Genomic DNA, 13,693 nt, shown 5'->3' with positions numbered 1-13,693 from the left:
CAAACAACATTTCGGCGCATCACCGCCACCATGAGGATTGGGGGGTTATTGGTGATCGAGGTGCCATTGGGCGTCACCACAAGCTAGCTCATGTCATTATCAGCATTTGTTTCATTTCATAAACCAGAACTGTAACAGGGATAGGTCACTTAAATGATGGGGCAGCCACATTTTTTTCAGCAGTGTTTCTGGAGTCCCGCGTGGGACCAGACAATTCATTTTAAATGTTGACATATATTCAAAATACATGCTTAGGATAACGATGAGAAGGTTTCTTCAGCCGTCATCTGTACTTTTTGAAGGTGTCGGACGTTTCACCTCCTATCCAAGAGGCTTCGTCAGCGAACTAAAGTCTGACTGGTCGTATCGGCCCTATTTAAATATCCCTATTGTCCAGACATGGCGGACACAGCTATGATAGGTCCCTACTCTCAGGTTGGGGGGAGCAGATGACCACTCCCTGTGGCCCCACTGATTGTTCCTACATTCCTGACTACCAACTGGCCTATTTGCCCCACTCCCACCGGTATCACCTCATCAGCATTACGAATGTTGCCTAACCTGTGTTGCTTAAGCAGGCTATTGTATGAACGATCCAAATTGAACCTCACCCCACCAGACCGGTTTAATGAAGGATTTAGTTGTTTTATGAGAATCGCTTCTTTTACCCCTCTTTCAAACCATCTATGTTCTTTCGCTAAGATTTTAACCTCAGTGTCGTCAAATGAGTGGTTACTAGCTTTTAGGTGCATATGTACTGCCGATTGAGGCCCACTAGTATTATCCCTGCGATGATGATAGTCTTTTTGGGAGAATTTGTTTAGTTTCCCCAATGTACTGCTCTTTACAATTATCATTCTTACAATGGGGGCGGCCCGGTAGTCGAGTGGTTAGCACACCGGCTTCACAGTGCGGAGGTCGTCGGTTCGCGTCCCGGTCCGGCCTCCCTGTGTGGAGTTTGCATGTTCTCCCCGGACCCGCGTGGGTTTTCTCCGGGTCCTCCGGTTTCCTCCCACACTCAAAAAACATGCATGGCAGGCAGATTGACCACTCCAAATTGTCCCTAGGTGTGAGAGTGACTGTTGTACGTCTTTGTGCGCCCTGCGATTGGCTGGTAACGAATTCAGGGTGTCCCCCGCCTCGTGCCCGAAGACAGCTGAGATAGGCTCCAGCAACCCCCGCGACCCTAATGAGGAATAAGCGGTACGGAAAATGAGATGAGAGATGAGAGAGATTCTTACAATGTATTGAATAAACTACATTACTTTGTTTTTCATTTGGCAGCCTATCTTTGTACTAATCTTTGTACTAATTTTTGCCTTAAAGTGTTTATCGGTTTGAAATAAGTAGGAATTTTGTGTCGCCAATGGACTGTAGTTTTTTCCGAAACTCCTGCTATGTAAGGTACAGCTACTCCTCTCCTTTTTGTATCCCTCTTGGATAGGAGGCGAAATGCCTGACACCTTCAAAAAGTACAGATGACGGCTGAAGAAACCTTCTCATCGATGGACCACTCCTGTACGACTGAGAGCTTACACGGACGTAATGCTTAGAATAATTTGCGGTCCACATAACGCAACAACATAAAGTGACAAAAATAAATACTCCTACAACAAAAAAAGGTTCATAAGAGCACATGCCGACAGCCGCCTACTCAGACGTCATCTTGAACAATATCTTAATGTTCTGCGATTGGCTGGTGACCTGTTCAGCGTGTCCCCCGCTTACTGCCTGAAGACAGCAGAGAATATCCAGCACGGCCACGACCCTTGTGAGAATGAACCGGTTCAGAAAGTATTGATTTTGCCAGGTATGGTTTGTTTTATGAGGTTGTGTGCATGTTTACAAGCTCACAGAACAACCACGTGACTCCTGCGTCTAAGTCGGTGTGTGCACTCACTCAGTGAGTGCACATCACGAGACTCCAGCTGATGTATTAAGTGATATATTGGACTATTAAGGTTGAAATGTGCCTTTTATTGAATTAATAAACCAAAACCATGTGAAAGGGACATTTAATGCCATCCGAATCAGAATAATCTTTATTGGCCAAGTATGTCGAACACACAAGGAATTTGTCTCCGGTAGAACACGCTCCGTTAGTGAGGAACAGGATACTGAATGGCTGCCGGTGCCAAGTATGCAAATCATTTGCATACTCGTCACTGACAGCCAATCAGAAGCCTGTTTTGAGCTTTGGACCACACCGTGACTGAAAAGTGTATTTCAGAGTTTTGAAAGCTGCTTAGAAAGTGGACTCATGTGACTTTAAGCAGACAACGCAACGCAAACATTGCATTGTGTACCATGATGACAAATGACAACTGGAGTAAAATCTTCAGCAAGGGATATTTACCATAAATTAAATAGGGAGCATTTGTGGTGTCTGCTAACTTTTTGTCATGAGTTTCAGACTGGTCAGAGACTGAAAAAAACGTTTTACAAGGAATTCTGAGAAATGACTTTTTTATTGATGTCACACAACACAATAACAGTTGGTCTAGTAGTCGGAGTTGGGCTGGTTCTTCAATCTACTGTTGTATGGAAGCTCAGCTGTTGTATGGAAGCTCAGAAGATGAGATACCATAAGTGTTCGTGAATGAGTCAGCCATTGAAAAAATATGACTCGGAAGTCAAATTGTCGTCACATCACCAACAAGGCCCAGCAAAATTAATAGATCATTTTTAAAATTTGAATATGTTACAGAAGTCATTCAGTAGAAGAAGTGGTTTTCAGCTGTTCCCTGCTTGGAGTCACCATAGCACATCACTCATATTTTTTGTACAATTTTTGCGCCAGATCTACTGTATTAAAAGTACTCCTCAATTGACATAAAATAATAAAAATGGTTTGATGGACAAACTAATCAAACTATGTGAATGGGTGTGTTTGGGGCGATGAGAGAGATTTAAAAAAATATTTGGGGGGAAAATGATTACTGCTCTTGTATGGCTACAGCTTTAAGGGGAACACTGACTGTGAACACACCCAGGGCAGCAGTGTAGTGTGTCATGAATGAAGTGATCACACTCGACACAAAATACACAGTGACAGGACGGGCAGGTGAACATCTAGAAACAGAAAAGAGACAAGTACATTCAAAATACTGGTGGATATGTTTGGCACCAAATATTCAGAAAGTTTGACGAGAAATGTTTTTCATACACACACATATACACACACACACACACACACACACACACACACACACACACACACACACACACACACACACACATGGTGCACCGATGTCACGATGCTCGACGCACACTGCAGCCCTGGTTTGGAATCGCTGTCTCTCAACTGCAAGCCATTCTACTCGCCACGTGAGTTCGCTTCCTTTATTCTCGTCGCCGTGTACATCGCGCCACAAGCTAATGCTAACGCGTGTATACAAACGCTAGCGGACCATGTAAACCAACTCGAACTAAAATATCCAGAATCACCCCTGATCATTTTGGGCGATTTTAATCAAACACGTTTAAACCGTGAACTTCCCAAATATAAGCAGCATATTGACTGTTTCACCAGAGGAGAAAACATTCTAGATCATTGTTACACAGCACTCAAAGGCGCATACCGGTCTGTTGCGCATGCAGCTTTGGGTCTTTCTGACCACTATTTAATCCACTTAATTCCCACATACAAACAGAAACTCAAATGTGTAAAACCGGTAGTCAAGAAAGTTAAAAAATGGACAGATGAAGCAAAGTTAGCGCTACAAGAATGCTCAGACTGCACTGATTGGAGCGTCTTTGAAACTTCAACGGGCACATTGGATGAATACACAGACACTGTAACATCATACATCAGTTTCTGTGAGGACATGTGTGTACCAACAAAGACCTTCCGCTCATTCAACAACAAGCCATGGTTCACTCCCAAACTCAGGCAGCTTAGGAAAGAGAAAGAGTCCGCATTTAAAAGCGGCGATTGAGCAGTTTACAAACTCGCCCGAAACAGGCTGACGAAGGGTCGCAAAGAAAAGTTATGCGGAGAGGCTTAACAAACAGTTCTCCGCTAACGACTCTGCATTGGTGTGGAATGGCCTGAAAGCAATAACAAATTATCGTTTAACATCCTCCCCAAGCAGTGCACAACAATGGTATGGCTGATGAGTTAAATACATACTTTTGCCGATTTGAAAAGGACACCCCCATTTCCCGGGTCTGCCCACCATTACCAGAAACTACCGTATCTCCGCCCTCTGCCCTACAGATCCACGAACTGGACGTTAGACGGGTCTTCAAGCAGCAGAAGATCAAGAAAGCTGCGGGACCTGACAGAGTGTCCCCCTCCTGCCTGAAAGTCTGCGCTGACCAGCTGGCTCCGGTCTTCACACAAATCTTCAACAGATCCTTGGAGCAGTGTGAAGTCCCATCCTGCTTCAAACAGTCTACTATCGTCCCAGTTCCAAAGAAACCAGCACCCTCGGGATTGAACGACTATAGACCTGTCGCTCTGACATCTGTGGTCATTAAGTCCTTTGAACGCCTCGTGCTGAACCACCTAAAGAACATCACCGGACCTCTGCTAGATCCTCTTCAGTTTGCCTACCGGGCAAACAGGTCTGTGGAGGATGAAGTCAACATCGGACTGCACCACATCCTCGACCACCTTGACAACACAGGAACCTACGCAAGGATCCTATTTGTGGACTACAGCTCTGCGTTCAATACCATCATCCCAGAACTCCTCATCCCCAAACTTCTCCAGCTTGGTGTGTCCCCCACGATCTGCCAGTGGACCCTCAGCTTCCTGACAGGACGGACACAACAGGTCAGACTGGGAAATATATCATCCACAACAATAACAACAATGGACAATTGGAACCAAGATGGCGCCCCCCTGTGTGGCTGCCTCCACAGCAGCTCTTTCCCTTTCTTGTCTACTTTTTCACTTTTTTACTTTTCCGTTTTTGCTTTGCCTAATCTCGTTCCATAAACCTACGGAGAGGAGATGGGGATCTTTTCTTTTGCTCATCGCCGTTATTTTTTACTTTTTCATCGCTCCTGTGAACGGGGAATCCACGCGCACGCGGAATCCCATTGTTTACAGTCGAGACCAGCTACTAGCGTGGCGGGCTAATAGCGGACTAGCGGCCGCCGCACCAGACATCCCCGATGAACTGAAGAGGAGGAAACGAGGATGTCGGGCCGGGAAAGATCGCCGCAAAAGAACGAGGAAATACCGACACGTTCTCCCGTCCGTCATCATGGGGAATGTGAGATCGCTCCCGAATAAAATGGACGAGCTGGCGGCGCTAACGCGGCACCAGAGGGAGTACCGGGAAGCCAGCTTGCTACTCGTCACGGAGACATGGCTTTCGGCAATCACTCCGGACGCCCACGCAGAGTTGGAGGGCTTCCAACTCGTACGAGCGGACAGAAATGAAGGCAGCGGTAAGCAGAAAGGAGGGGGGATTGCTGTATTTGTGAATGACAAATGGTGCAACCCTGGGCACATCACGGTGAAGGAAAAACTTTGCACTCGGGACATCGAGCTACTAGCCGTTAGCCTCCGGCCGCATTACCTGCCACGGGAATTCTCACACGTCATAGCCGTGACGGCATACATTCCCCCTACGGCAAATGGCGGCGCTGCCTCCGATGCCCTCATATCTGTTGTAAACAAGCTGCAAACCCAGTCCCCCAACGCCTTGTTCATCATCTCGGGGGACTTCAAACACGTTTCCCTGAAATCTCCCTCCCAACATTCACACAGTATGTAACTTGTGCCACCAGAGACAATAACATATTGGACCTATTTTATTCAAACGCCAAGGATGCATACAAACCCTCCCCCCTCGGAAGAGCAGACCACAATATGGTTTATCTCCAGCCTGTGTACAAACCCCTTGTCCAGAGGCAACCAGCTGTGACCCGCACGATCAAAAGATGGTCCACAGAAGCTGAAGAAGCTCTGCGGGACTGTTTTGATTCAACCAGGTGGGAGCTCTTTACTAAGATTCATGGGGAGGACATTGACTCACTCACCAACACCATCACAGACTACATTAACTTTTGTGAACAAAACACCGTACCCACCAGGACTGTGCTGTGTTTTGCCAACAACAAACCATGGATTAATCCCGACATAAAAGTCCTCCTGAAGGAGAAGAAAAGGGCTTTTGTGTCGGGCAACAGAGAGGAACTGAAGGCCGTGCAGATCCAACTGAGGAGGAAGATCAGAGAGGGCAAGAAGGCCTACAGGATGAAAATGGAGGAGCAGCTGCAAGCCAGCAATGTCGCTGGTGTCTGGAAGGGCCTGAAAAACATCTCAGGCCACAAAAGCCCAGTGACATTGAACGAAAAAGACAAGGACTGGGCAGATGAACTCAACCGCTTTTTCAATCGGTTTGACAAGACGCCAGCCGCCCCCGGCCCACCGTCAACTTCACCTGTAGCTGCACCTGCACCAACTCTCACTGTGGCCTTACCCTCCCTGCCCCCTCTCACGACCAGCTTTCCACAACCAACATCTGCCCTCCCAACCGTTGCCACCCCCTCAGCCGCCACTCTGCCTGCTGGTTCCTGCCTGTCTGTCACAACTGCGCAGGTGAGGAACCAACTGAGGTGGATGCAGGTGAGGAAGGCAGCAGGTCCGGATGATATCAGTTCCCGACTCCTCAAGACCTGCTCCGACCAGCTGTGTGTCATTGTCCAGCACTTGTTCAACCTGAGCCTGAAGCTGGGCAGAGTTCCACAGCTGTGGAAAACGTCATGCCTGGTCCCAGTGCCCAAGATTGCCAACCCCAAAGAGCTCAACAGCTACAGACCGGTGGCGCTGACGTCTCACCTGATGAAGACGCTGGAGAGACTCGTCCTCGCCCACCTGCGACCGCTGGCAAGCTCATCGCTGGACCCGCTACAGTTTGCCTACCAGCCCAGCATCGGTGTGGAGGATGCCATCATCTACCTCCTCCATACGGCGTTGCTGCACCTGGAGAATGCTGGGAGCACGGTGAGGATCACATTCTTCGATTTCTCCAGTGCCTTCAACACCATCCAGCCAAGTCTACTGGGGGACAAGCTGCGGCATGCCGGAGTCGACCATCACCTCACATCCTGGATTACAGATTACCTCACAAACAGGCCACAGTACATGAGAGTAAAGAACTGTGAGTCGGGCAGGCTTCTCTGCAGCACTGGAGCGCCGCAGGGAACAGTCCTGGCTCCATTCCTCTTCACCTTCTACACATACCTCAAGTACCTGGGTGTTACTCTCAACAATAAACTGGACTGGTCTACAAACACGGCTGCCCTAATCAAAAAGGGACAGAGTCGCCTCTTCCTCCTCAGGAAACTGATGTCTTTTGGAGTTCAGGGGTCACTCCTAAAGACTTTCTATGACTCTGTGGTGGTATCAGCCATCCACTATGGCATTGTCTGCTGGTCAGGAAGCATCACCACCCGGGACAGAAAAAGACTGGAGCGCTTTGTCAAGCGGGCCAGTTCTGTCGTGGGCTGCTCGCTGGATTCTCTAGAGGAGGTGGGCAACAGACGGACGCTAGCTAAACTAAAAGCTATGACGGACAGCCCCTCCCACCCCCTCCTGCCCATCCTGACAGCTCTGGGTAGCTCCTTTAGCCAGAGACTATTACACCCGCGCTGCAAGAAGGAGAGGTACCGCCGCTCGTTCCTACCGACTGCTGTCAGGCTTCACAATTCCCAATGATCACATGTGAAAAAAAAAAAAAAAAAAAAAAAAAAAAAAAAAATGGACACTTGTAAATATGGGTTGTTGCAATATATCTAAATGCATTTCTTGATTCTGCACTATGTACAGTCTTTTATAGAACGCTTTTTGCACATCTACATTTGCACAGTATACAGTTGACATTTTTATTTTGTTATGCTTAGAATATCTTGTTTTCTATCCTTTAACTCCCACCCCAACCCCATCCCTCTTCAATTGCTGCTGTGGACTGCAAATTTCCCCATTGCGGGACGAAAAGGTATTCTGATTCTGATTCTGAATAACCACGAGCACTGGAGCCCCGCAGGGATGCGTCCTCTCTCCCTTGAATATCGATATAACGAGACTTTACTGTATATATATATATATATATATATATATATATATATACATGTACATATATATATATATATCAGTGGTGGGCCGTCAGAGCCAGCAAGGCCTTCTCTGCTAGCCTAACATAATCAGACATCATTATCATAATTATAATAAAAGTCAATTTCATTAAAAAAGTATTTTTTCTAAATATATATATATATATATATATATATATATATATACACAGTAAAGTCTCGTTATATCGATATCAGATATATCGATAGTCCCGGTTATATCGATACTATTTCTATGCACGCACGGAGAAAGTTACATGCAAACAGGGTCGGATATATCGATAGTCCCGGTTATATCGATATTTTTTCGGACTCCCTTGAATATCGATATAACGAGACTTTACTGTATATATATATATATATATATAATTATTCTACATACTGTTTTCTTGATGTTATATTATATCCATTTGGTTATGCTCCTTTCAGTGTTGTAATTTTAGGTCAGAGTTTTTAATCCAATCAGAATTCAACTATCTTGTGTCGCCAGGCTGTATGAAATCTGACCGACGCCTTCAGAATCAACAGTGAGGGCGTCTGTGCACTGTACATGAACGGGCACATGTAGTTGATATATAGTTGCGATAGCCAATCAGATCACGAGTTGGCACAGTAAGGCTAGCGAGAGGGCCTCGCGTTGAACACGACATGTATGCGTCCTGTGATTGGATACTCACTTTACCTCAGCGGAGGCAGCGCTATGCAAATCAACCAAGCTACAACAGATCAGACCAGTAAACTTTAGCAGAAAAACCAAGTATATCTCCTCGCTTTTTTAACCCACAATGGCTGAAGGAGAGGACAACTCGCTGTCGCATGTAGGTAAGCCTATTCTCAAGAACAAATGAAAAAGATTTGTTTACTTTTATTTTCAACAAATAGTTCGTTTTGTGAACGTCTTGTTGTTTTTTTTATATTAAACTGACATTTTGTAATTTAGCGTAAAATCTTGTTAAAGATTCTTGGTGGACTTAATAAAACTTTGTGGACAAATGATTTTAAATTTCCTTTTATTTTTAAGTGTTTGCAGTATCACGTATAGTGACAAGTTCTAATTGCTGATGCAGATTTATTGATGTGTAATTGCTCCGGAAAATAGCCTGTGTTGTAGACGATTAAGGTGATGCCACGCCCGGTACTGCGTGCGTGTGCTTTTGTAAATGATATCTCCAGCCGTTGTGTCTAAGCAGGACTTCACTGAAGGCCTAGGTGTGAAATGCACGGACCGCCACTGGGATACATGGATGTTCATACAAGACATAAACTGTACAATTTTTGTCTCATTACTCTCATTCATAAAAATATGTTAATACCTTAGTGGTTATGTTCTGTTGATGCTTGAAATGGACTGAAATATACATACATACATACATACATACACACACTCACACACACACACACACACACACACACACACACACACACACACACACACACACACACACACACACACACACACATACATACATACATACATACATACATACATACATACATACATACATACATACATACATACACATATATAGTGATATCTCAGCTTACAAACTTAATTGGCTCCCAGAAAGTGTGTGTAAGGCGAAAAGTGTGTCTTCCAAACATTCATTTCCTGTGGGAAACCATTAAAATGACAATAATCCGTTTCCAGGTCCCCAAAAAACATAATTTTCTACTAAATAAGCCTTAAAACTACATAAAATATACCTTACCTTATTTTATGTATAATAAATGTGCTATTGTATTGTAATTAAAGAAAGAAACTGTTATGTATAATAAAGTCGTTTTATTTAGGTTTGTAATGGTAGTTGATGTAGTTGCCTCTTGATGATATCCAAGTGAGGTTTGACATGCTTTCTCGGTGATAATACCCTTATACACTGTCCACTACTTTAGCTGCTTTTCGTTAATCCAAATCAACAGAAGTTTTTCAACCTCATCTATTGCCTGAGATCGTTGCTTAGGATATTGCTAAGGATATTTATGGGAGTGTAAGGTGCCACAGAGAGCATGAAGGCTGCTTCAAAATAATCTCTGAGTGGCCCCATCACACAAGCCATGAGTCCATCATTTTCCTGTGCGAGTTTGAATAAATGAATGCTTTAACATGATTATAGTCATTCTCTTATTGGAATTCTTAGTTTTTTACCTGTAAAAGAATAGAAATAATAATAGAAAACATGCATGCCATGGCACATAGTCAGGATGGTACCACCTCTGCCTTAATTTGAGCCAGGAAAAACCCTGATATTGAGACCTTTATATTGAAGTTGAATTAGGTTATTTTCCAAAGACAACTTAATCAATATAGTGGAACAAGGCCTGATAATAAGATAGAGAAGCCACACTTACCGTCTTATCTTTTAATTCTCCTTGACAAGACACACAGAACCTGAAATCGACCACAGCAGGATGTGAAATACATTGGAACATTATTGCGTAAGAACATAATCCTCCATAGAAGATTGAAAAAGTAAGAACAGCACAAATTTTAGAAGATAGAAGAACACATACAATACTGTGACATTCATAGAAACTGAAATTGGGCTGGGGGTGAATTAGGTCTTTCTTTTGCAAGAACAACTTCACCGCTTCTGTGACAGGTTTCCAGACAATTTTGGTGCCTAACTTTCATTACTTCCGTTGTATTCATTTTGGAACCTGAAAGATGTTTTATTTTGAAAAATTACGAGATTCTCTGTTACCCTCGGGTTTCAAGAGTTTGACATTGCCTCTGCCGCGTCGGTTAAGACCAGTGTCTGAAATAGCGCTTGCCCGGACGCCCGGGGCGTGCAAGTTTTCCGCCGGGCATACAACTTACAAAACATCTCCGCCCGGGTGGCCGACAACTTCTTCAAGAAAAAAAAGATTATTTTTAAATCAACGAAGATTTCAAAATCAGAATAAATTATTTGATTTAGAAATCTTCATTCAGTTTGGACATTTCTGAATTTCGGTTCGTTTGGCAAGTTGCATAGTCGGCACGGCAGCCAATCAGAAGCCTGCTTCGTGCTTCCGTCATTCTCGAGCGTTATAAGGTCGTGAATTTGCATATCCTTTTCCAAAGTAGATGCACAGAACCCCAGCCCCAGAAGAAATATTCAAAAGAACCTAACAAAATTTACGACGCTACAAAACCTAAACGTACATTATCCTGTGACTGTAACGTGTACTTGAGAGTTTTGAAAGGCGCTTAGAAATTGAATGCACATTAAAAGCATCGTGGAAATAGGAATTCACGTGGCTTGTAGGAGACGACGCAACGAAGACATTGCATTGAGGAAAATGACGAAGAGTGTATGGACAAACGACCACCTGGAGCAAAATCATCAGCAAGGGATATTTACGATAAATAAAGCAAGGGAGCATTTGTGGTAGGTACATCCTTAATATAAACAATCATTAAAGGACAACTGACATCAGAAAAACGTTTTATAGTGTCCAAAATGTGCAAAAAAAAAAAAATTAACCCGGACGTGGCCAGTTTTCGAAGGTCCCGCTCCCTTATTCGTGGTGTCACCCCAAGATGTCCTGCCTTGCTGGAGAATCTAAACAATGGCTTCAGATTCAGAGAATATGCTTTCTTGTTACTCATCCAGTTATGAATATGATTCAAATAGTTCTGAAGAGGAAAGCATACATGTTTGCAATCGATTAAAGAATTTATTCCGTGCCATTTTGAGGCAATGGGGGGGGGGATGTAGCACCAAAAAAAAGAGGCAGAAAATGGCGACAAAGCTCCGTGTAAGGAATTAATCAGCCCGTTTCCACAGGCGGATTAATTCCTTACACGGAGCTTTGTCGCCCTCTTCTGCCTCTTTTTGATGCAACATGAAGTTTTCAGACCAAACAAGTACAGCAAAATGCATTGACGTGATGGAATGACTGGTACAATGCGTCCTTTTTTCGGTCATGGGCGTTCCTTCAGTGACGTAACGTGACGACTCGTCACCAACTCAAAAAGAAGACTTCCGGAATATTCAGTGCGAGTCTTAAAACGTAAAATATAGCTATATGCGGTGGAATCTTTGTAAAATACGCTCAGTAGAAGTCATTTGAGGCCTTTTTACAAATTATGGATACAACTTGTCCGAAGATGTCGGTTGTCCTTTAATACTTTGCAACAATGTTGTTGTTTTTTTTCGATTAGCCGTCTTATTGTGTTTGAAGTTGTGAAAAATGGGGCAGGTGTGACAGGTTATAAATTATCTTATTTCCTATTTTGGTTACATTCGCGTAGTTCTATTGGTTTACAAATGATATATATCGAAAATGTTTATTTAAACATGGAACGCCTGCTTCGGTTAGTGTTTCGTGTCGGACCGATTTAGATCGTTGGACCGGAAATTGTTGTGCGCATACGTTTGCATTAGATCGGGGCATTCGAAGTAAACCACTGTTGAGTCAAGACGTATCACATTGCTTGTCTTGTGGTGTTTTTCTGGATCCCACAACACCGTATCTCCCTTATTATAGTGGAGAGCGCAACATTTTGGAGGCACCGCTGGGATATTTGTGTTCGAGTGTTGTCTACTCGCCGTGGGTAGAAGCTCGCGCCGAATATCCCCAATCAACCCAGTCGGAGTGGCGTCGCCGTTTACTGGTTTGTTTCTACATGTGCTCTGGTTGCATCTCTGTGCGTACAGCCACCACTAGAGGGCACTGGAAGACTTTGAAGTGAATCCGGCCAGTTGAACTGCGTCTACCCTCTCGAAAATGGCGTTAGAGGAATTACAGTTGGACATCAAAGGCAAGTTATTTGGACTGAATTTTCAACAGTTGTCAGAGTTATGTGCTGAAATCCAAATATCTGGACTGGAAAGAGAGCAACTTACAGGAAAGACTCGAGGCCAACTAATTAATATTGTGTCAACCTACATTGAAAGAGCTGAATTAGAGCTAGAAGATGGAGGAATGTCAGATTTGCTACGTGTAAAGGACTTGATTGAAAGTATAAAAGATTTTGAACTAGGAATAGCCAAACCAAGTGAAAAAGGTCGGGATGCAGTGCGAAAGAGAAGCATAGTGCCCCCAGACACTGCCCCCTGGCGCAAAGATTTCAAAATATCTGGTTCATAGGTGAACTCGGACAAAAAGATAAACTCACATTTCCTAATTTGGTCAGACAGATAGAAAGTGGGCTCAGTAAAGGCTACCAGGGGGATGAGATCATCGATGCAGTGGTTCGTGCCATAACACCAGGTCTGCATTCGAGAAGCTACCTCGAAGGGAAAGAAAATCTCACCCTACCTTCTTTACGAAGGATTCTCCGATCTCACTATCAAGAGAGAGGAGCCACTGAATTGTACAAGCAGCTCTCATCGGAAGTGCAGACTAATAAAGTGTCCCCACATAAATTTCTACTGCGTGCAATGGATCTTCGTCAAAGGATTCTTTTTGCATCTCAAGAGGCCGAATCAGGGGTGAAGTATGATCCCACGTTGGTCCAGAGTTTATTCCTGCACACAGTTCTGGGTTACAGAGTGACAATGTAAAGAATGACATGCAACCTTTCCTCCTGCTAACCACCACATCAGATGAAGTACTGTTAGAAAAATTAAACATGGCATGTGCAAATGAAAAAGAGCGACAGGAAAAAAAGAAA

At 44.1% G+C, this 13,693-nt stretch overlaps 1 protein-coding gene across 4 annotated transcripts in view; it reads right to left on the bottom strand.

The window, feature by feature from the left end:
- Nucleotides 1–136: 136 nt before the first annotated feature.
- gtf2h2 (general transcription factor IIH, polypeptide 2) overlaps nucleotides 137–13,693 on the bottom strand; it is an 88,540-nt gene continuing 74,983 nt past the window's right edge. For 2 of the 4 annotated variants that reach the window (XM_088995117.1, XM_088995120.1), the window contains 2 exons: nucleotides 10,441–10,480; nucleotides 137–3,072 (listed from right to left, as the gene is read on the bottom strand). In XM_088995117.1, coding sequence (XP_088851243.1) covers nucleotides 2,962–3,072; nucleotides 10,441–10,480 — 151 coding nt within the window. In that variant the 3' untranslated portion in view covers nucleotides 137–2,961. The remainder of the gene's footprint in view (nucleotides 3,073–10,440; nucleotides 10,481–13,693) is intronic. The other 2 variants (XR_016114779.1, XR_016114780.1) reach the window with 1 other exon arrangement.

The sequence above is a fragment of the Hippocampus bargibanti genome, linkage group LG04, assembly GCF_051943395.1.
Source record: "Hippocampus bargibanti isolate YZ-2025 linkage group LG04, ASM5194339v1, whole genome shotgun sequence".
Taxonomy (NCBI): Eukaryota; Metazoa; Chordata; class Actinopteri; order Syngnathiformes; family Syngnathidae; genus Hippocampus; species Hippocampus bargibanti.
The sequence above is the reverse complement of the archived record's forward strand: the minus strand, read 5'-3'. Positions and strand labels throughout refer to the sequence as shown.